The sequence below is a fragment of the Anomaloglossus baeobatrachus genome, chromosome 2 (genome assembly GCF_048569485.1).
Source record: "Anomaloglossus baeobatrachus isolate aAnoBae1 chromosome 2, aAnoBae1.hap1, whole genome shotgun sequence".
In the NCBI taxonomy this organism is placed as follows: domain Eukaryota; kingdom Metazoa; phylum Chordata; class Amphibia; order Anura; family Aromobatidae; genus Anomaloglossus; species Anomaloglossus baeobatrachus.
This window is the reverse complement of record NC_134354.1, coordinates 441,756,945-441,781,932: the sequence shown is the minus strand read 5'-3', so window position 1 is coordinate 441,781,932 and position 24,988 is coordinate 441,756,945. Positions and strand designations below refer to the sequence as shown.

General features: G+C 42.2%; 1 protein-coding gene across 3 annotated transcripts in view; it reads left to right on the top strand.

Moving 5' to 3' along the window:
- The window catches only part of DTX2 (deltex E3 ubiquitin ligase 2), a 130,287-nt gene that overhangs the window by 94,069 nt on the left and 11,230 nt on the right, over positions 1–24,988 (top strand). For 2 of the 3 annotated variants that reach the window (XM_075336275.1, XM_075336276.1), the window contains 3 exons: positions 10,484–10,551; positions 15,119–15,277; positions 24,661–24,822. In XM_075336275.1, coding sequence (XP_075192390.1) covers positions 10,484–10,551; positions 15,119–15,277; positions 24,661–24,822 — 389 coding nt within the window. The remainder of the gene's footprint in view (positions 1–10,483; positions 10,552–15,118; positions 15,278–24,660; positions 24,823–24,988) is intronic. The other variant, XM_075336277.1, reaches the window with a different exon arrangement.

Here is a 24,988-nt window from a genome sequence, read left to right as displayed (position 1 = left end):
CTCTCACAGCTGCGGCTCAGTCAGTGTGTCCCGGAGGTAGCACCCTTATTTAAAAAAAAAAAAAGCCGCTAGGGGTCCTTCGCATTTCGATACACAGCCAAGATAAAGCACGTAGCTCGGTGCTGCAGGCTCCAGCTGTCTACTTTAGCTGCGCTGGGTATCAAAATACAAGGGACCTGACTTCGTTGTTTTGCAATTATTTACTTTTACACTCCACTTCAAGGACCCAGACAGAGTGAGAGCAACCGATAACAGACACTGTCACAGAGTGGACGGGGGAAAGAGTGAATATTCATGAGATTTAATTAGCAGACCCTGAAACAGTATAACAGCTGCGAGGAAACTCTTAAGTATAACTGTCCTGCTTTTTAATCCTCGTTTTGCTTTTTTGTTTTCTTTTGTTTATTTATTGTTTTCCACGCGGCTGAACTTGAACAGTAGCACTGATTTCCCTGAGAAGTCAGTGTTTGGGGTCCATGCACGGACACTAGCTATTCAGTACGGACCGCAAACTACAGTTCTGCTTCGCTCATCACTAGTGAAGTCATTTTAAGTGAGTTAAGGCCCAGTCACACACAACTACTTACCAGCGATCCCGAAAACGATGCAACCTGATAGGGATCGCTGGTAAGATGTCACACAGTCAGACCTTACCAACGATGGGGAGATAAGGTATGCACACCAGTGACTATGTAAGGGGAATACATGGAATAGCAGAAACTGCTGTGTGAATACTGACATGAAAAATTCAATAGCTATATGAAGAGTGAAAATGTGAAAAATGGAATCTGCATTACTGCCATGAACATATGAATCAAGAGAAATTTAGCTACTGAATTGATCAATGCAATAGAGCCCCAACACTACACCAAAGTATTTCTCTACGTTGGGGTCCCTAGCTTGTGTGTGTCCTCTCATGCAGTTAAAAAACTTACCGTGTATGGGAAGCTGAGACCCAGGCTATTTATGCGTATTATATGGATTGGCAATAGGTGTGGTGGGGAGGGAGACCTTACCAACGATGCAGGAACGATATAGGTCGTAGTAGCGACCTGTATAACTATCTCAGCAGTCACTGTGACCCTGTCACACAGTGTCAAACACAGCAGGACATTACCTTTGAAGAAAATGGCCTGGACCATTCTGCAACGACTAGAGATCTCACAGCAGGGGCCTGATCGCTGGTAGATGTCACACATAACAAGATCGCTAATGGGATCGCTACTGCGTCACAGAAACCGTGACTCAGCTGCGATCTTGCTAGCGATCTCGTTATGTGTGACGGTACCTTTACTCTAAATTATTTGGGCATCACTGGGGCTACTACTGACTTACAACTGTGGCATCCTTAGTTGAACCCTTTGCCCGTGCAGCTGATTTTAGTTTATCGTTTTGTTTTTACAGTACTTATGGTTTTGTTGAGGAAATGTCCACAGCTCTAGAATTAGTGCAATACCAATTGTGTATAGGTTTGTTTTTGTTTTTTTAATCTTCTGACTTAATTTTTCCTCAACATGATTTAAAAGAAAATTAATGGACAAATGTGAAATGTTGATATTTTCCCTAAACCCTGCCTAACCTGTCCCTACATATAGTAGCATACATAAAGTATTTCTGAAGAGCCTTTGATATGCTAATGAGCGCAGGGACTAGTTGCAAGGGCGCCCCCTCCCTCCCCCACCAAGAGGACGGACTAGTTTGGGGAAGGGGGGGAGGAAAAACGCCCTTGTGACTATGCCCTAAATTCATTAGCATAGCATAAAGGAAGTTTACAAATACTTTTTCTAAAGATCTTTATCTATGCTGCTAGATACAGGGACGGTTAGGCAGGGATTAGCGGTATACACCCAGAACTGCTCGTGGTTCTGTGTGTATATTGGGAGAACAGGAAAAACTGTGGAGGAGAGAAGCGCAAAATAGGGTCTTATCTGGTAGACAAGAGAACGTATATAAAGAGGCAGGTACTCACCTGATTTAGTTGTGACAGGCACAACTCCTCTGCAAGCGTTTAAACCGAAAATGCATATAGTGGTCAGCCGCAGCCCCGAAAAAAAGTGGATTACAAGATATATGAGGGAAAACGGGTTTGATGCTGCGCTAGAAACCACAGATCCAGGAGGTGTAATGAAATCCTTTCCTTTATTTACACAGGTCAACGCGTTTCAAAGGCATAACCGCCTTCTTCATCAGGACAGAAACAGATCAAGAAAGAACATCATACAGTATGATCTTTCTTGATCTGTTTCTGTCCTGATGAAGAAGGCGGTTATGCCTTCGAAACGCGTTGACCTGTGTAAATAAAGGAAAGGATTTCATTACACCTCCTGGATCTGTGGTTTCTAGCGCAGCATCAAACCCGTTTTCCCTCATATATCTTATATTGGGAGAAAGAGAACTCCGGCACACAACCCCAAATAAAGAAAAATACTCAATGTATAATCAATAAATTTGTTCTTTTATTTCAATAATGAATAGAAAAAGTCCACATGAGTGAGACGTTTCGACCAAACCCGGTCTTCCTCAGACAGGACTTATCTCGGTGCAAAATGTGATTACTGGGAATAAGGTTGCTGCATCTCCAACCGTATACCCAGTAATCACATTTTGCACTGAGATAAGTCCTGTCTGAGGAAGACCGGGTTTGGTCGAAACGTCTCACTCATGTGGACTTTTTCTATTCATTATTGAAATAAAAGAACAAATTTATTGATTATACAGTCATGGCCAAAAGTTTTGAGACTGCTACAAATATTAATTTTTACAAAGTCTACTGCTTAAGTTTTTCTAATTGCAATTTGCATATACTCCAGAATGTCATAAAGAGTGATAAGCTTAACAGCAATTACTTGCAAAGTCAATATTGGCTAAGAAAATGAATTTCAACCCCCAAAACACATTTCAACAGCACTGCATTCCTGCCTTAAAAGGAGCAGCTAACATTGTTTTAGTGATTGTTCCAATAACACAGGTGTGGGTGTTTGATCCCCCCAGATCTTAATCCCATTGAGAACTTGTGGGCAATCATCAAGAGACGGGTGGACAAACAAAAACCAACAAATTCTGGCAAAATGCAAGCATTGCTTATGCAAGAATGGACAGCTATCAGTCAGGATTTGGTCCAGAAGTTGATTGAGAGCATGCCAGGGAGAATTGCAGAGGTCCTGAAGAAGGGTCACCACTGCAAATATTGACTTGCTGCATTAACTCATTCTGACAATATAACCTTTTGGTACTCCTGATTGCAATTATGTTTCTGTATGTGATGTAAACATCAAAGAAACACAATTAAAAACCAGAGGGCAACAGATCATGTGAAAATATAATTTTGGTGTCATTCTCAAAACTTTTGTCAATGACTGTACATTTTGAGTATTTTTCTTTTTTTCTTTATTTGTGGTAGTGTGCTGGAGTTCTTTCATTTGACTATTTTTTTTTTTCTCCAGAGCACCTATGAGGTGAAGCAGGGTCCTATCTCTGTGTGCATATTGGACCTGATAGGTTTTTTTTTTTTTAAATACTGACTGGTACAGTTACAAAACATTCCAGGTGGTTAGGAATTCGATCATTGGGGCCTATGAGTATCAGCCAAAAGGGATTACGTTAGCAGGAAGGCCTATGATCTATTTGTCCATTTGAATCGCAAGTATTACTGGGTTGTAGTCTGGTATCCCTCTACAACTGTGCTACACCTTCTCCATCTGGATAGCCACACCAATATAGCCAAAAACATCGATCCTAGATAAAGTATGCCTAGATAAGGCGTGACAGGTGAATTCTAGAATATCCAGGTGGGAAGCTAGCCATTATCCCATCCATCCATCCATATATGTGAACAAAGTGGTAGAAGAGGGTCTTGTCACAGCAGTTGTTCCTCCCAATCTAAAGTTGCCTAGATTATCATTCATAATAATTCATAACCAAATTAAAGTCTCCCCTACGTATGTGAGCATCTGGATAGCTTAAGGAGAAGCTTACTACTCGTTTAAATGTAAATTAGCTGTGGTAGTGTTTTATATAAACACATAAATACATACTGTTTTTAGAACTTACTAATGTGTATGTAAACCCAAAATGGCCTTCAGGATCTCTGCTCGTAACCTTAGCTTCCCACCAAACCTATTTGTGTACTAGCAATGAGATACCTCTAGAATAGCTGGTGTGGAATGAGCGTGCAGCCCATTGTACCCAGGGTTTCCTCAACCACCTAGCTCTGTGTTATAGTGAGATGCGTCTCCACCAAACCTATTATATAAGGCTGGTACTTCTTAACCAGAGAAAATACCTTCACCCTTATCAGGGGATTCGAGGTCCCTCGCGCTCCAAGACGCGTATCTTAATTGCGAAGCCTTTTATCTGTCAAAAATCTTAAGAGAAAAAGTAAGTACCACTTCATAAAGCATGAAAACATTATCAGTGGTTAGCACTGCAGTCTTGCAGCGCTGCGGTCCAGGGTTCATATCCCACCAAAGACATCTGGAGTTTGTATGCTCTCCCTGTGTTTGCGTGGGTTTCTTCCCAGTTCTCCGCTTACCTCCCACACTCCAACCTCCCTTACCTTCCTTACCTCCCACCTCCTTTGCATAGCTAGGTGCAATGCAACATCTCTGTCTTAGTAATTAAGTAAGTAAAGCCGCTCTAGGAATGGCCTGCAAGGGGATTCCGGGAGGTGCAAGTTTAGCTGGAACTCTATAGGCCCTCTCCACTGCGAATATGGGGGAGAATTCATCTCCCAAATTAGGTTTAAGCCAGGTTTCAATACATTTTTCAGAGTGTTGACCTTCAGCTCTTTCGGGTAGTCCTATAACCTTAATATTATTGCTGCGAAGTTTTATTTTCAAGTTCATCCGCTTTTTGGGTTTTTTGGGGTTTTTTTACGCCATGCATCAGCTAACCCAACCAACTTCTTTAGTTTGGTAGTCATAGGGGAAAGTTTATTCTCCAAATATGATACACTTCAAAGATGCAACCACTTAAAATCTGCCTTAAAAGTCCCTTGTCTGACCATACCGCCTTCATTTTCCTTGTCAGTGTGCACTTACAAACTGAGATGGCTTGTAATAGCCTTAGCCAGGTCTCAGAGCAGTTAAGGACAAACATCCAGCTTTTCTCCCGTTTGTCGGATCCGGCGCGCTCCCGTACAGTGTATATAGTACAGTGACTGCGCGACAAGCTCCAGTCGAGTGCTGTCATGTGACCAGATCATGTGACCAGGAAGTTGCAGCGCAGCCACTGTACTATATACACTGTACAGGAGCGCGCCAGATCCGACAAATGGGAGAAAAGTCGAATGTGTGTCCTTAGCCTTAGTTAGGTCTTCCTAGCCTTCTTTTGTCTCCTCCCCCTACCTTTGCCCTCTCCTGTGCTTCAAAGTTCTTGGGGCTGAAGAATCACTCCTTAATGTTCTCATTGGCCAACTTATTTGCTCCATTAAAGACCCCTACCTTAAATTACTAATATGAAGAGTTTTTACCTAAGGATAATACAGTTTAAATGTACTTGTCAAAAAGATGTGTGAACATACTACTTTCATGTTCCCTTAAGCTGCAAAAAAAGTCACTCAGCTTTTTCAAACTTTTTAAAAGTACCATCAAAGGCACTCTATCAGCAGGTTTTTGGTATATATTCTGAAAACCGCATGCTGTAAACAGAATTCAGCCCTGCGTCTCATATCAGTGTATTTTTGTTTACCTGCACTTCTAGCTTAAAGTGGTTGTTGATTACTTGGACAACCCCTACTCTTTTACCTTGTTTGCCCTCTTAAAAATAAGCCTCCACTCCCCTCTGGTGCTCCTGCAGTTCCAGTGATGTCTGAAGGCACGTTCTTGGGGCCGACGTGATATTGACACCCAAGCCCCGAAAACCAATCAGCACCCGGCGTCTGTCTCCCCACCTTTAGAAACTTGAGCAGGATGGGAATGCTGCGCTAACTCCCTGCTTAAGTGTCCAAAGGCGCGTGAAGGAAGCCGGCGCTGATTGGTCGCCGGGCCCACATGTCATAATCTCACGTGGGCTCCAAGAAGGCGACTTAAAACATTGCTGCAACTGCAGCCACACTGGAAGTGAGTATAGGCTTATTAGGAGGGGTGACCAAGGGGAATGAGTAGGGTTTGTCCAAGTAGTTGACATCTTCTTTAAGCTTCCTAGCTTTATCATTAGTCGGACCTAGCAGCGCACGACCTCAGGTCCGCCTCTGTCCTCCTGTGAGTAGCGGCTTTTGTCTGTGGAAATGTACACTGAAAGCCTGGCGTGGGCAGGGGCTGCTCTGTGGGCTTTGCTATATACAAAATCTAAAATTTTTGATTATGTCAAAACAGCTGCACCCAGTAATCTAAGTGAAACATTGTTGGATTCTGAATCTTCTTGCCTACAACATGCTGCTCAGATGACGTAGCAAAAACCTGCTGACAGATTCCCTTTTAAGGTACATCTAGCAAACCAGTTGTCCATAACAATTTACCTGTACATTGTGCTATCACAATACATAAAATTATAGGCCACCATTGACTATTATATTCATTATCGAACATAATGTGCACTTTGTGATTTTGCATGCCGTCAAGTGGCAAATTGTTTATTGCATTGTATGGCGCCACCTGGTGTTTAGTGTAGAGTAATGTGTACAATTGCAAAATAAGACCAGTGCTAATGCACATTGACCATCAGTCACTGTCCCCGTAGCTACACTTCGTGTCCTCACTGCAAAACAGAATATTGAACTGATTTTCTGGCCTTGTAATAGGGGAAAGTAATGCTTCCTTCACTTCTCCTGAACTTCTCATTCGCTATGAGAAATAACCTCAGGGGCTACCAACTTACTGAGGTTCCTTTTATTCCCTATGGGAAGGAGGGATGAAGTAATGAGAATAAGAGAACGGGCAGTGGGGAAACACAAAGATAGTGCTGAGCTTTCTACCAAGTCTTCCCTCGCTGCAGAGCTCGAGTCACATCTACACCTCTCAGTGCTGCCGTATAGTTTCCTTCATGCTGCTTCTGTCTAGCTGCTCCCTGAGGAATGAAGTGCAGGAATCAAACTATCTCTCCCATGCAAAGTCCTTTTCAAATTAAAAAAATATATCCTGTAGATGATAGAACTGGAGATTAAAGAAGGCTAAAAGACCTATTATGGCAGAAATTATTTTTTTTTCTCATGTAAAAGCACAGGACACTTTATTTTGAAAAAAGGAAATAAAACTTGATAACCGTAATCCTTTAACAATTCAGGACTTTTATGAAAATGATCTCTAAGGGATTTTTTTTATCCAGCATATCACTCCAATAGGCGGTCTTGTAATTAAAAATTAACTTTTATTTCAAAAAGGGTTAAAGCCATCTTGCGCATGTCTGACAGATAAAAAATATTCTTTTAGATGTATATCTCAGACTACGCGTTTCGACGTGCTAGACGTCTTCATCATGGTCCCATGCCCCCTCTCATATTCTTACCCTTCAGTGCCTTCACCTTTTTACAATGTTCCAGTACTGCGGTGCCCTATTGTGGCCATAACTTCCGACTGGCTGGGATCTCCCAATGCATTTCTATGAAGAACCAGAGAAGGCTCCCATAGAGATGTATGGAACGGCAACATTGGAGCTGCCGACCGGTCACATCACAGGAGACCGCCTGGAGCAGCGCTGGAAAAAGATGTAGGCTTCAGATGGAGAGTATATGAAAGGGGTTTAGATTTAGAGCACCACTCCACTCCTGCGGTGAAATGGCAAATGCTGGAGGGATGCTTTAAACAAGCAATTGTGAACTAACACTAACTTTTTCAGGTTCCCCAAAGAAGACTATCCATTGGAAAGGTGATAAAGTATTGATCAGTGGTGGTCTATCCCCTGGGTCTCGCGCAGTTTGGCAGAACATGGTACTTTCAACCCTCCCTGTTAGAATAGTGTGGCAGTGCACATGCTCAACTGCCGCTTCATTGATTCTCTATGGGGGTGCACGGTTCAGTACAATGCTTGTTCCGGCTGCTAGTAGCAGGGATAAAAGTGCCTCATCTAGGCTAAAAATTCCCCTTTCTGACGATCGGGGCGGTGTCCCAGGATTTGGACCCCAATCAATCATGAAATAATCACCTATCCATTTTGTTGTTGTAGAGTCTGTGTAACTTCCCTTTTAAAGCTGGCTGCTGTGCTGAATCTGACAGATTAAGGGCTTTCTCTCTTCCCTCCTCTGCTCTCTGTTGGGTCAGGTTCAGACAGCTGTAACTGCATTGTGTGTATAGTGCCTGGCTGACCGCAGGTCTCCTGACCCAAACTATCTGCCTCATAGACATATGAGGTTTTTATATAGACTGAAAAATGGTCATCTAAGGCGAGGTTCAGATGACTGAATTTCAGAGACCACAGTGCTTGGACTGCTGTGTCGATGACAGCCAGCATTTACTCATGTGTCTATCAGGCTGTATGTTTGGAGTGGGGCGTCTCATGGTCAGTCCGGGCAATGCGGGCCATATATGTATAGTAAAATACCCCCATCCTAAACAAGGTCTTGGAGAAAGTAGCAGGGAATGAAAGGAGGCTTATGACATTGATGCAGGGAAGGCATCTTCAGGTAGTGCAGCTCACACATGCTGAAGTGTATCCCCATGTAGATGTGGAGGAAAGCACAGGCGAGGCAGGCGCTGGGAGTGATTATAAAGGCTATGCATCAGTGTAGAAAGAAGAGCTGCCACTGCAGAGGGGATGAGGGAAATCACATTACTTACCGCCAGTTTCAAAGTGATAGCACATTTTCTATGGGCTTTAGAAAGAAAGCAATGCGGGTAAAAGCTGTACTAATGCATGAGAACTGGACAAGACAGCCTCCTGGACACTCAAACCTCACAAGGAGCATGTATGACTGGGAGGGACAGTAAGAGAAAAATCATAGTCTTGGGACCAGCGGGGAAACTGCACATTAGGGGCTGAAAACAAATGAAGATTGTGTTTTTTGGATTTTTGTTTTTTTTTTTTCTTCACACAAGGTAAGCCCTACCATATATAAAATAATTGTTTTTAATCTTCTTGTCAAAGGTATTCATAGCCTTGTAATTGTTTAATTCTAACTCCTGTATGAGAGCTCACATTGTATGCGACTGTTGTATATTTTTTTTTACTTTTGTGTCTATAGTGTATATATTGTGTAGTGCAGTTTTTGTTACATCTTCTAGTGACTGGGGTATATAGGATGGATTCTTTGTTCTGCAGTGGACATTTAATACACAGTGCAAATGTGTGAATATATATTTTTATTAAACCATTAGGCTATGTGCCCACGCTGCGGATTTTGCCGTGGATTTACCGCGGATTTTCCGAAAATCTGCAGCAGCGGCACTTCCAAGCCATTTCAATGGCATTTTGGAAATGCTGTGTCCATGCTGCGGATTTTTCCGCGGCGGATTTGCAGCGGATTTTCATCCGGAAAAATCTGCAGCATGTCAATTATTGTTGCGGATTTTGGGTATAGAATGGGGGAAAAAAAAAATCCGCATCAAAATCCGCGGCAAATTCGCGGTAAATCCGCAGCAAAAATAAGGTGCGGATTTGCCGCGAAAGTCGCGGATTTTCATGCAGAAAAATCCGCAGGTACATTCTACCGTGGACACATAGCCTTAAACGGTCAGCTCCACTAATTTGGGGATGCAAGCCTCTTTCCTAAGCCACTCTTTATGTTCTTTATACCTTTGTGTTTTTCAGCTTTCCTTCACAATTGTTTGGGGTGCAACCTGGTGCAGGATTTCATGCTAAGTCCATGTTCACACCACAGTATTGTCATTAATTCACATCAGTATTTGTAAGCCAAAACAATGAGTGGGTGTAAAATCGAGAAGTAGTGCCAATGTTATTAATATGAGTGTTTGACACTGCGTATTTCTGCTGCACCAACAATGCAGGATCTTAGAATTCTAGCAAAGTGGATGGGAATTAGAGATATCATGCCTTCTGTGGGGTTTTATTTATTTATTTATTTTTTTTTAAGGCCACATAAATTGACCTGCATGTTTGCAATTCACAACATGTTAATTTCTCTTGTGGGTTCGCTGAGTGTTTTGTGCTGATTTTCCTCATAGAATAGCATTAAATCCAGGAAAAGTCCACTAGTAAAAAAAAAAAAACCTATATGCGTTTTCACTGCGCTCTAAAATCGCATGCTTGCCAAGCATGAGTGTATCAATAAAGTTTTATCAAAGCAAAATACCTATAGGTATTGAAAAGAAGGTAATTCTCTTTAAAATATGTCAAACCAAAAAGATATAATCCACAATGAAAAAAAAACCACAATTAACCCGATTTTACCTAAAAGGTTCAAAAATGGTAAAACATCGAAAACGCATTATTACTCCTCACTGAAATGTAGCTTTCTACTTCTGATTGTTCCACGCCTGGTTTTAGCTTACAACTACTGATCTAAAATACTGACCAAATACTTGTGTGAATGTGGCCTTAAAACTGTGCTTGGAATGTTACTAGCTATTCTCTTACTGAATTGTGTTCATAGGAATCTCATCTGACCCTGAAGAAGTTGTGAAGAAATACCTGGAAACCCTCCAGAAACCACCAGAAGAGGTATAGTAACTCTAATTAGTTGCATACAGTAAAAGGGACATCTCATGAAATACATTTGTAGCAGAACACTAGGACATGCCACAAAATACTGGCTACTACAACAGGTTGGTAGATAAGTGCTGGGCATGCGGGCGCTCAGCAGGGTGCTACATGGACAGTTACTAGCACTTTGTGCTCACCAATAACCCATTCCAGCACTGCTATGCAATGTCTTTTATTAGACGGTGCCTTTTTAAAGGGCTTTTTCCGAATCCAAGTGCCAAAAACATTAACCAGCTAATGTTCATATTTGCTATTTTTTGGTAAGCTGGGATAGCACTAGAAGTCCCAGAAATTTCGAGCTCCCCCCTGAAGTCCCGAAAGAGGGTCAAATGACCCTTAGTCCAAACTGAATAGCACTAACTAGAAACTAAATGGCTAAACTCAAAGGAAAACCACAACCTCTTTTGGTGCGACAGTAATGGCCTTAATTACAGAACAAAAGACGGTGGTTATAGGATGTTAGCTAAAATCCTTCAGGTCATTCGACCCGTCTCTGGGTTCCAAAGGTAGACATGTTAAATTACCCCTCTCTGGGACTTCTAATGATAGATCAATGTCTAAGCTTTAGATCTGTGGTCCATGTCTTTTTCAATAGTTATATTGCCTACAGTGTTCCATCTTTTGTCATTTTATTTGGCACCAGCACTTCTCTGATTTTAGCCCAGGCATTTTTAAACGAACACGAGACTTACACCATTTTGCTCTCCCCTTTTTGATGGATACCATGTAAATGGTAAGTTCTTTAGATCCTTTTAACTTGTTTGGTTGCTGTGTGGCTGTCATTGTTGCTTTGGTACACCTGGGTAACTCTCACTATTGGTGCGGCATCACTTCAGTGGTCACCGCATCTTTAGGGTGTACTCACACGAGCATATAACTCAGACGAGGGCTGTCTGATGTTTAGCAGATAGCACTCGCTTCAGTGTTTTACTATGGACCAGTGCCGACCAGCGTTTTTTGTTTGTTCTTTTTTTCTCATGTCGATTTCGAGCAGGCTCGTAAAAACGTAGCAGGCTGCAATTGGCAGTGTATATCGGCTCACATGCGCGCACACAAGTCTGAGTGCACTGCAAACATCGGACTGTGCTTGATTTACATGCGAGTGCATTATACAAACAGACAAGTAAACAGTGACTATGGAGAGATTTATCCCACCTTTTTCTCACCTGTGCTCTGATTATCACATGTAAGAGAATTCGAGCACAATATGACATCTACTCACGCTCGCAGAGGCTGAGTGAGTTCCATTAGCATATCTCATTGATTCTCTTGCATCATAAGTTAGGGGTGCTTCACACACAGCGAGCTCACTGCCGAGATCGCTGCTGAGTCATGCTTTTTGTGACGCAGCAGTGACCTCATTAGCGATCTCGCTGTGTGTGACACTGAGCAGCGATCTGGCCCCTGCTGTGAGATCGCTGCTCGTTACACACATCCCTGGTTCGTTTTCTTCAAAGGCGCTCTCCCACTGTGACACACAGATCACTGTGTGTGACAGCGAGAGAGCGACAAATGAAGCGAGCAGGGAGCAGGAGCCGGCGTCTGACAGCTGAGGTAAGCTTGTAACCAAGATAAACATCGGGTAACCAAGGTGGTTACCCGATATTTACCTTAGTTACCAGCCTCTGCAGCTCTCACGCTGCCGGCTCCGGCTCTCTGCACATGTAGCTGCTGTACACATCGGGTTAATTAACCCGATGTGTACAGCAGCTAGGAGAGCAAGGAGCCAGCGCTAAGCAGTGTGCGCGGCTCCCTGCTCTCTGCACATGTAGCTGCATTACACATCGGGTTAATTAACCCGATGTGTACTGTAGCTAGGAGAGCAAGGAGCCAGCGCTCAGTGTGCGCGGCTCCCTGCTCCCTGCACACACAGCTAAGCGGTATGCGCTGGTAACTAATGTAAACATCGGGTAACCATACCCGATGTTTACCTTAGTTACCAGTCTCCGCAGCTTCCAGACGGCGGCTCCGTGCAAGTGCCACGTCGCTGCTGGCTGGGGGCTGTTCACTGGTCGCTGGTGAGATCTGCCTGTTTGACAGCTCACCAGCGACCATGTAGCGATGCAGCAGCGATCCTGACCAGGTCAGATCGCTGGTCGGATCGCTGCTGCATCGCTAAGTGTGAAGGTACCCTTAGTGTGACACTGGCCTTAAGGTTAGAGATTCGCTGTGATATGGTATTAGGCCTCATACAGTCTGATGATAATATTAAACTGAACACAAAACTCTTAGCAAATGTTAGAAATAAATATGAAAGAAATGAAGGCACTCACCGGTCTTTGCTGTGCAGTGGGAAACATTTAATCACGAATGGAAGTTACATGCTGTGGTAAGAGGGGAGGGGGTAGAACAGGACAGCAGGTCAGACGTGCTGTCCAGTTCTACCCCCTCCCCGCTTACCACAGCATGTAACTTCCATTCGTGATTAAATGTTTCCCACTGCACAGCAAAGACCGGTGAGTGCCTTCATTTCTTTCATATTTATTTCTCGGATTACTCTGGACTTTTGAATGAGCACCACGTAGCTGTTGCAGGGATTTTTTTCTGCCATGCCTTTTTGTCATTTGCAGCAAAGAACGCTATTATAACGCTTTTTGTGAACATTGGCTATTGCCAAAAACATTCCTCGGTTTGAGCAGTGCCCTGTTTTTTTCCTTCTCAACTTTTTGTCTCTTAGCAAATGTTAGCCTAGCCACAGTTCAGTTTCGGCGTTTTGGATCTGTGGTCTGTTTTGTTTTGTTTTTTTATTCTAAAAGTACAGTTAAAACAAGAAGTTTAAAAAGTCTAAAAAGACACAATGTTTTTTCTCACTATCTGAGATTAAAATCAGAATAAACCTTTCCCGTTTTAGGTCAAATAGGAACCAAAATTATTTATATTTGCCAAATGCCAGAAAGAGAGAATGTTTTAAGGCATTTTTATTACTTTCTGCAAAGTCAAAAGTTTTCATACATTTCATTAGTATTTGGTACCATTGCCCTTACACTGTATGACTTGGGCCAAACATTTTGGATATCCTTCCATAAGCTTCTCACAATAGTTGGTAGGAATTTTGGGCCCATTCCTCCTGACAGTACTGGTGTAACTGAGCCATGTTTGTAGGTCGCCTTGCTCGCACCTGCCTTTTCAGCTTTGCCCATACATTTTCAATAGGATTGAGAACCAGCTTTTGTGATGGCCACTCTAAAACACTGACTGTTATCCTTAAAACACTTTGTAACCAGTTTGCCAGTGTGCGTCTGGTCATTGTCCATTTGGAAGACCCATTTCCACCCAAGCTTGTCTTGAGATGTTCCTTCAGTATTGCTACATAATCTTCTTTCCTCATGATGCCATCTATTTTGTGACGTGCACCAGACCCTCCTACAGCAAAACAAATTCACAACATGATGCTGCCACTCCCGTGTTTCACAGTTGGGATGGTGTTCTTAGGCTTCAAAGCTTCTCCCTTTTCCTCCCAAATGTGACGATGGTCATTATTGCCAAACAGTTAAATTTTAGTTTAGTCAGACCACAGGCCATGTCCCCCACAATTATGGTCTGTGTTCCAGTGTGCATTTGCAAACATGAATCTGGCTTTTTTTATGTTTCTTTTGGAGTAATGGGTTCTTCCTGGTAGAGTGGCCTTTCAGTCCATGTTGATACAGTATTCGTTTCACTGTGGATGATGACACAATCTTACCAGCTTCCGCTAGCACCTTCATGAGGTCTTTTGCTTTTGTTCTTGGGTTGCTATGCATGTCTGACCAACTACATTCATTTCTGGTACATAGAACCCTTTCCTGAGCGATATGATGGCTGAATATTCCCATCTTGTTTGTACTTCCGTATAATTGTTTGTCCTGATGAACAAGGCACCTTCAGGTATTTGGTTATTGCACCCAAGGATGAACTAGACTTGTGCAAGTCCACAATTTTCTTCCTGAGATCTTGGCTGATTTATTTTGACTTTCCCATGATGCTATACAAAGAAGCAGTGTATTTCAGGTGTGCATTAAAATATATCCACAGATGTGTCTCTAATTTACTCAGATGTTGCCAATAATCCTATCAGAAGCTTTCAAAGACATGACCTAATCATATGGGCTGTACCATATTGTTTAAAGACATAGTACTATTAGTGTATGTAAACTTTGACTTTGCAGAAAGTAATACAAATGCCTTAAAACATTCTCTCTCATTATTCTGGCATTTTGCAAATATAAATAATTTTGGTTCCTATTAGGATTTAATCTCAGATAGTGAGAAAAACACGCAGATGTCATTTTAGATAATGTATGTAAAATTCAGGTTTCAACCGTATAACATTTCTTACCTATTTAGCCTTACTGTTAAGACCCATCTACCTATTTAAACTTTTCCTCACTGTTGCCGGGGTCATTGTCCTTATGTTCTACCTATCGGTGGTAGTCCCAGCTATGTGGCTCTCGGCAATCGGACATTTACCACTGTGGATGGTTGTGTGTGTTTTTAAGACAAAATGTTTACGTATTTTAAAAGTAAATGTAAGAATTTTTATATTCAGGACTGCATTATCTGCATGGAGACTCTGACTTCTGCATCAGGGTACAGCGATTCTTCAACAAGCAAACACATCAAGGATACTGCTGTAGGGAAACTGAAGAAGTGTGGCCACCTTTTCCATCAGCTCTGCATGTTTGAAATGTATAGCAATGGGAACAAGGTAATTGCTTCAGTTTTCATTGATCCATTATTTGCCACCCAGCCCTTGTTTTCTTCTTTGTAATTCTGAAGAACTCACATAAACTACATTTCCTGAATAACCGGTTTATAGAGTACGTACATTAGGGTCTTGGGCTTTTGTCACCACCCCATTCTCATACATCTAAGCCTTGTGTGTTTGTACAATGTTAACTGGTAAAGTTTCAAGACATGGATGCCAAAAACAATATTTTTCCTTCCCAAACTACATGTAGTCTTTTAGTTTAATATATAATGATGCTAACGTGTGCAGTTGGCACTGCCATCTTCATGTACTTGGATGATGACCAAGGCATAGAAATTGTTTTCTCAGTGTGGGAAGTACAGTGTGAATAAATCTGCTTGGCATCCTCGGCTATCAGCGTGTAGATGGCTAGGCTTTCTGAATAATGGCATGATAGGAATTATCACTCACTGACACTAAATTGGGCTCGAAATGTAAATGTTCCAAATCTTAGACCTTCACCTGTCCAGTTGTAGACCCTAGAAATCATTTGTCACCCAGAGTACTGTGGAAGGGTTTTAGGAAGGTGTGTAAAAAGAAGAAAAAATGCAAAGTAACAATGCTTTCAAAAACCGTTTTCACGCCATACCCATTTTCCATTTTCTTTCATTTTCGTCTCTTCCCCCCCCCCCCTTCTTCCAAGAGCCATAACTTTATTTTGATGTCCTCATAGCCAAATGAGACCTTTTTTGTGGGACGAGTTGTACTTTGGAATTCCAAGTACAGGGAAAATGCTAAAAAATAAGTGCAATTCAACAATTGTTTTTTGTTTTTATATTTTTTTTCTTTAATATATTGAGTATATGGTAAAACTGACCTGGTAATATAATTCTACAGGTCAGTAAAAGTACATTGATACCAAACGCATAGGGTTTTGTTTTGTTTTTGTTTTTTTCTTTAAGTGGGGAACTTTTTTTTTTTTTTTTTTTTTTAGAAATTTTGTAAATAAAAACTATTTTGCTTGTCACCATTTTCAGAGACCCATAACGTTTTCATTGTTTGGGATATGGGGCTTTGTGTTGGTTCATTTTTTTGCGCCCTTAAGCGGATGTTTTTATTGAATTCATATTTGAGTAGGTATCTCGCTTTGATCACCTTTTCATTGGACTTTATTGCAGAGGCCAAAACAAAAAAAATCACAATTCTGGCGTTTTTGAGGGTTTTTTTTTTCTCACTACTGTTTACCTTGTTCAAATGATTTTTATTAGGTTTTGTAGTTAACAAATCTTGAAATCATGCGTTACAAAATTTAAGGACATATAGATAGTAAAGCAAGGTTAAGAAAATGCACATATTTTGACCCTCCAGTTTGTTAGTGTTGATACATCAAGCAGTATATTTTGTTGGTCAAATCAATTGCTTATGAATTAACTTTTTGCAAAACATAACTAAACAACAAATAAAATTAACAACTTCCTGACATGGATTCCGTAGACAGTCCAGCAAATTTGCAAGATCAGAAACCTATTTCTAGTGAGTTTTAGATCAGGGAGGTATCAAAGACTAGAGCTTCAGGCCTGGAATTATTAGTGAGCTTGTATTTCTCGAATATAGTTAGTGTTTTCTTAATGTCAGTTGGGCTATATAGTCTGTCGGTGATTGGGCTCTGACCATGGGTCCCATTTGGTGAGGTACTTTGTTTGAGTATTATTTTTTATGGCATAGTAGTACTCTAAAGTTTTATGTAGAGTTAGTTTCTCCTTAGCTTCTTGAATATTAGGAGCTTTCTCACTTTTCCATTTGGATGCAATGAGATTAGTGGACACTAGTAGAATATGTATTACTATGGGCCTAAAATGTTTAGGTATCGCTTCAATGTTTAAGAGAAGAACTAATTCTGGAGTTAGTTACATCTAGCTGTGTAATGGACCTTATAAGTGATTGAATGTCTCTCCAGAATTTCTTAATTTTTGGACAAGACCAAAATATGTGAGTTATGTTGCCTGAATTTCCTCAGTTTCTCCAGCATTTGTTTGAGGTGTCTGGGTTAATTAAATGCAATTTATGGGGTGTGTAATACCAGCGGGTTATTATCTTATAATTGGTTTCTATAAGAGCAAAGCAAGGTATATTTTTGTAGACTGTGGCCAATGACTTTTGATATCTTTCTTCAAATTGATTTTCGGGATTTTTAACTCGATTTTCCACTTTTCCAAGTGTTTTAAGTTATGGAGATTTGTGTCTTCATTATAAATTTGGTAGATATATTTGATTTTCCAAGTGTTTTGATTATTTGGATTCTTTAAGAGAGCGGTGATGTTACTTGGAAGGTGGAGGGTGGTGCTAGGTTTCATGAAAATGTTTTCTATTATATTCCAAGTTTTCTTATTTGACTTTGTTAGTTTGAATTCTTTTGCTAAGTCTTGGTAGGGTTTCAGCTTATCGTTATCAAGTATGTCTGAGATTAAGCATATTCCCTTGGATTTCCAGTCGTTGAGCTTTAATCTTGGTGAGAATGCAGAAAGAGTTTCGATCTTCATCCAACCTATTGATTCAGTGCCGTGTATTTTTCTAGATTGGGCTCCAAATTTCCTCCATGTTATTATTGAGTTCCTGGTGATGACCTCCTTAGGTAGTCGCTTTTTAGAGTCGCATAGGTAGGCCACCACCAGGTCTCCAACTTCTATATTTGGACAGTAAGAATCTTCAAGTCCCACCCATGCAGGTTTATCACCTCTGTTCCAATACTTCTGGCTGCTTTTAATAGTCGTTGCTTGATAGTAGGCCATTATGTTTGGCATCCCCAACCCCCCATTGATTCTGTTTTTGTTTAGGGTAAATTGTGCTACTCGAGGTTTAGTTTTACCCCATACAAAAGATGTTAGTTGAGTTTGGAGTTTTTGTATAAGCTTCTTCTTGATTGGTAATGGGATAGTTCTGAATATATAAAGTAGCTTGGGAAGCTCCAGCATTTTGTATGTGTTTATTTTTCCTAACCAGGAAAGCTCTACTTTGGACAGATGTTGTAGATCTTTTTGGATGGTATTATAAATGTCAGTAATATTCTGGTTAGCGCAGTCCTTTGTGTTTTTTTTTTTTGTTAGTTTGATTCCTAAATAAGACATGCTGTCCACATTCCACTGAAATTTGATTTCAGATTGTAGGACTTTTAATAGATCCTGATCCAGATTGAGGTGTATAGCCTGGGTTTTATCCATATTGACCCTATATAATGAGACCCTTGAGAACTCTTTAAAAACTTCCAAGGTCAGTTTGACCGAGTTCAGTGGATCCGTTAGAGAGTAGGATGTCATCTGCGAAAAGTGACACTTTGAATTGTCTGTTATTAGCAGGGACACCCCTAATCCGGCTGTCCATCCTGATCTTTTCCGCCAAGGGCTCAATGAAAAGATCGAACAATGATGGGGAAAGAGGACACCCCTGCCTTGTTCCATTCGAGAGGTTGATTTTACCCGAGAGGAGACCATTTGTTAAAATTCTTGCAGACGGGTTTGAGTAGAATGATTTTATAAGGTCTAATACCCTCCCATTGAAGCCAATTTTTTTTAAAGTTTGAAGTAAGTAGTTCCACTGAACCCAGTCAAATGCCTTCTCAGCATCAATTGTGATAAAGACTGTGGGAGTCTTAGTTTCCCCTGAGTGAGTGAGTAGGTTTAGGATTCGTCTGGTAGCGTCTTCTGCTCCTCTGTTCGCAATGAACCCCACTTGATCTTTGTGTAAATCTGCTTATTTGTGGGGTCTTTTGTAGTATAACTCTCAATTAAAGTTTTAATTAGGCCCTTTAAATGTATGGAACGGAAGGTACGGTGCTGTGGCACATACACAGCATGCGTGAGCTCACATTTGGTAGTGTCTGTGCCACAGGGATCCTCCCCCCCTCCTCCTGGGTCTGTTGCTGTGGGTACTTGTAAACAAGTTAAACAGCGTACATTGAGTTACTCAGCTCCTATGAAGCTTTAGCTGAGCTCTAAGTGTATATTATACCCAATTTACATATATCTCCTATCTGCAGAGCCTGGTAATGCTTTGGATTAACAACCTGTAAATGAGACAGCTAACAAATACACACACACACACACACACACACACACACACACACACACACACACACACACACAATGAGGCTTACTCAGTTACTCTTGGTAGTCTTAAGAGGTTGTAGTAGTGTAGTGAGGTACCAGTATGGGAGGGATGAAGGGAATGCAGCAGTCACCACTTATTTGTTTAAAAGTTGCTTGCAGTTGTGCAATGCTACTGAAAATGGGCAGCAGCTATGCCTTAGTTGTGAATGATTGCTGCACTCCACTCCCTGTCGCCCCCCCAACGTTACTATGTCAATCTTCTGTTGTAGTGGTGATTAAACCATAGTCTGCGGGGCTCGGGTACGTGGGAAGCCCGCCGACTTCGCTTGAGTGATGATCCGCTTCTATACTGTCTTGTGCAGATGCAGAGTTCCTTCACATCCCAGATCTGCGGTGCTTGAGTACGTGGCAGGCTCTTCCACCTGATCAGCTTGCGGTAGTGTCCGTGATGTAGTGCTTCTGTGAGCCGCTGAAAAGATCAGCTATGCATCTGTTAGAAGTGCTGTCTGAACCCGGAATCCCGTGTGTAAGGTCGGTGCAGATCTGATCACCCAATCTGCTGGCAGCCTGTAGACTGTCTGTTATAGCTCACCGCAGCTAAACCACAGCTCCCTCAGTTTCCCCTCTGTTTATTGTATTAGGGGTGGTTAAATAGTCTATGTAATAGTAAATGCCGGTATATGGTGATTCAGTCAATATAGTGGCAGGATCCTTTAAATGCAGGAAGCTTAAGCTGGGTTTACACACTGCAACATCTCAAACGACATCGCTGTAACGTCACCGGTTTTGTGACGTTACAGCGACCTCCCCAGCGACATTGCAGTGTGTGAAACCTATCAGCGACCTGGCCCCTGCTGTGAAGTTGTAATCGTTACAAATCGTTCAGGACCATTCCTAGGTCCTTTGTTTCCCGCTGTGCAGCATGCATCTCTGGAAAGTTTCAGTGTGTGAAAGACTTTGCAGCGACTTTGTTAGCAACTTCCCTTTCAAAAGGCTGCTTATCAACGTCCCCAACAACCAGCTAGGTCGCTCTGCAGGTCCGGATCGCTGTTGCGTTGTGCCTGTTTGACAGCTCACCAGCTACTTAGCAGAGACTAAGGGAGGTCGCTATTACGTCACAAAACCGGTGACGTTACAGCGATGTCCTTTGCGATGTTGCAGTGTGTAAACCCAGCTTTACTGAGAAGAGCTCTTGAATAATTATCACTGTGGGAGTTTGTCAGAGCTGACAGGATGTGGTAATATGAGCCACTGCTAGGAGCCAGAGAGCAAACAGTGCAATGTAGTGATATTAGACCAGAATAAAGTGGTATTGCTCACCTGGTTGCAGGAAATCTATGAAGCTTTGTATTTATCTGTTGAGTTCTTGCTGTTGTGTTAGGAGTCTTGGTAGTGGATGTCCCAGATAGATAAAAGAGGCAGGAGACCCAGACTGTAATGGCTCCTTAGGGCTGCATCATGGGTTCAGGCCTCCTTGTAATTAATTAGATGAGGCAAAGTCCTAAGAAGTCCCAAGTAGGATCAAAATGCTCTCTGTGCACTCCTGCGCTCTGTCCTGTTGCTTTGGTAGGGAGATGAGCCTTTAAAAAGGCTAAAAACCCTGTTGCTGGTGATTAGAAGCAGGAGCACCAAGTCCCTGTGTCTTCACATGGGAAAGCAGGCCACGCCTCCTCACTACTGTTTACCAATCAGATTAATTCATGTTGTATTTTGATAGATTGGACATTTCGCAATGCAGCAATACCAAATGTGAATTTTTTTTTTTTCAAATGAGCAAACACCACATTATTTGCTTATATATATATATATTTTATTTAAAAACTTTTTTTGCAATTTTTATTGTATTTAATAGTCTCCTTAGAGGACTTGAAGCTCTGTATAAGCAGAAATCACAATCTCCCTTGAATGTTGGCTCACAGTCAGCCTTTACAGGAGGATCGTTTTGCTAGGCACAGGGGTTATCGACACTCATCAGTGCCCCATGATCATGTCATAGGCATGCGAATGGGAGCAGGGCATAATGCACCTTCCTCGCCGGTGTGTGTTATATCCTGTTGTCAGTGATTTGACAGATTTAACAGGTTAACAGCCACCGGCGGATCTGTCATCCACCCATAGCTTATGAAAAAAAACTGAAGACAAGAAAAAGGGGGGAGGGGTGCAAATGGGGTCTTATCCAGCAGTATCTGCAAAAAATTATTATAGTTGCACTAACCTGGTACAGTTGTGTAAAGACCCAATTGCCATCAATATGTAGTATAACCGGCTGCTGCAGAACCCATGGAAACCGCAACAGAAGCGGGTGGAAGAAAAGGGTTAATCTGCGCTGCCAGAGGAAGATCGATGGAGATTAAAAGTACCTGATTTTATGGTTCTACGCGTTTCAGTCATGCGACCCCCATATTCAGGAATAAAATCAATGTACATTATTGATCTTGTTGCTGGAGAAGGGGTTGGATGACTCAAACGCGTTGAACAATAAAATCAGATGCTTTTAATCCCCATCGATCTTCAGTGATCTTCCTCTGGCAGCATGGATTAAACCTTTTTTTTTTCCACCCACTTCTGTTGCTATCCACCCTTAGCTGTTAAAGGCACATGACTAACTATTAAATCAGCTGAAATGTGCAGGAAAAGATCTGAGCTCAACGTGGAGCCAACATCAAAGGCAGGGACATTATATATGACGTAAACGTACGTCCTATGTCGTGAAGGGTGTGGTTGTCCAACAAGGGACAACCTCAGTTTAATCTATTCAGGAACCCATATAAGATAAAAAGTGTATACTCAGCTCCTACAGAGACATTCCAGCGATGTTGACTCCACGGTTTCTGAAGCGTGACATTTCTTGTAATGCGCATGCAGTAGCCAGCGAGTGGATGCTTGTCCGCTGCAGCCTTCACTGTTTTATTTGACCGGATGTCTGCTTCGATGGAATATTGATATGCTGTTGCCAAACAGCAGCCTGAAAAATGCCTCCACCAAACTTTGGCAATATCCCTCCACCAAACTTTACAGTTACTCGCAATGCATTCAGACACGTATCGTTCTCTTGGAAATAGCCAATCCCAGACATTCTTTACACTGCCACAGTAGTGTGATTCTTCACTCCATAAAGCATGTTTCTACTGCTCCGGTGCTGGGGTGCGTTACTGCATCTCATACTTGGGGTTGTAAGGTTTGCAAAGAGCTGCTCACACATGGAAGCCAATACCTTGAAGCTCCCAGCGCAAAGTTCATGTCAGAGGAGCTTATTGTCTTAAGTAAATCATTGGCGACTTTTATTCTTTTATGTGCCTGCGTATTCATCCACCCCTGCTCTGTAATTTTACATGATCACTTCGCGGCTGAGTTTCTGTGGATCCTAAATGCTTCCACTTTTCTATAACACTACTTAGAATATTTAGGAGGTAGGAATCTTCATAAACTGACTTGTGGCATCCTAATACAGTACCACGGGAGATTGACCTTCTTTCAAAATTGTTAGTAAAGGTAGACTACATGCCTAAGGCTGGATCTTATATACTTGTGGCAATGGGACTGAATTACCAACCAGTATTAAATAGAGATGAGCGGATCGATTCGCAAGGTCCTGGTCAAGCAGCCATGTCTGTGGTCTGACTTCACCAAGTCTACAAATATGTGCCAAAGGTTGTGACAGGTAGGAGGCAGTTCACAGGGCTCAGTCCAACAGCCATGGTCATGTCAATCAGTTCGCTCATGTATAGATTTCAATGCTTAAAAGGGGTCTTCAAATACTTTCAGTTCATAAGTTTTGGATCTTCACATATTTTGCAGAATTGAAAAATTAAAAAATGTTTTCCTCTATCTTCCAGTAAACATTTGCTTTGTAGAGTTGACAGTCATGGTGAGGTGCGGTGGTGAAATGTGCAGTTGCTTTTTCTTCTGCTTTATCTATAACTAGCTGTAGTACCCGGGCATTGCCCGGGATAGTAACTGTCTCTCTGTCTCTCTCCCAGTCTTTGTCTGTGTGTCGCTGTCTGTCTGTCTCTCTGTCTGTCTCTTTCCTTGTCTGTCTGTCTGTCTGTTTGTATTTGTATCAGTCTATCGGTCTCCATCTCTGTGTCTCTGTCTCTCTCTATTTCTGTATCTTTTCCCGTCTGTCTCTCTCTTCCAGTCTCTCTCTTCCCGCCTTGTCTCTCTCTTCCCGCCTTGTCTCTCTCTTCCCGCCTTGTCTCTCTCTTCCCGCCTTGTCTCTCTCTTCCCGCCTTGTCTCTCTCTTCCCGCCTTGTCTCTCTCTTCCCGCCTTGTCTCTCTCTTCCCGCCTTGTCTCTCTCTTCCCGCCTTGTCTCTCTCTTCCCGCCTTGTCTCTCTCTTCCCGCCTTGTCTCTCTCTTCCCGCCTTGTCTCTCTCTTCCCGCCTTGTCTCTCTCTTCCCGCCTTGTCTCTCTCTTCCCGCCTTGTCTCTCTCTTCCCGCCTTGTCTCTCTCTTCCCGCCTTGTCTCTCTCTTCCCGCCTTGTCTCTCTCTTCCCGCCTTGTCTCTCTCTTCCCGCCTTGTCTCTCTCTTCCCGCCTTGTCGCTCCATCTCTCCACTGACATCATATAACCACGCATAAGCTTCAACTAACAGTTTATTTTGTTCCTTTAGCAATTACTGACAGTTGCTATTAATAACCTATAGCTCCCACCTCCATTTTCTTTAATGGCGGCAGGATTTTAGAAACTAACTGTAAAGCACGGGGTTACATTTTTCTGTCAAAACATAGTCTACGACGCTCCCTGGGTCACATGAGGCATCTGTGCAAAATTTCGTGATTGTAAATGCAACGGCGCGGATTCCTTTAGTGGACACACACACCCACACACCCACACACCCACACACCCACACACCCACACACCCACACACCCACACACCCACACACCCACACACCCACACACCCACACACCCACACACCCACACACCCACACACCCACACACCCACACACCCACACACACACACACACACACACACACACACACACAGCTTTATATATTAGATAGAAAAATGGATACAACATTGTTTCCTCACCTCTCATTTCCTTTCCCTATCTTCACTAAATCAGACTGCACATATCCTCCCCGTCTGGTAACAGGGGGAATAACATGAGGTATAGTTGCTTTATCTTTACCTGGGGTCACTGGGCGCTGCACATGGAGGACAGATGACCGCCCATAGAGGCCCATTCAGCGCTGCATGCTTTCAGTGAGAGACATGTGTGCATAACTTATTATGTAGAACTTCCATTAAACACTGTACTACGTTCTTAGTGGACACTTCTCTAATTTTTATTTTCTAGGATGGAAGTTTACAGTGTCCAGCTTGCAAGACGATATATGGTGAAAAGACTGGAACCCAGCCAGATGGAAAAATGGACATTTTCCCAATCCCTCAGTCCTTGCCTGGTCATCAAGATTGTGCCACAATCCACATTGTGTATACCATCACTGGTGGAATACAGGTACTGTAGACAAGTGATTGCACCCATCTCTAAACTGTCTCTAGTATGCTGTGTGCACTTTCAGATCTCCATATGCATACAATAAATAGCACGCCACTTTTTCCAGACCTTTTAAAAATGTGTTCCATTCATCAGAATGGGGTTGTGTTGGTGGCAAATGCATGGA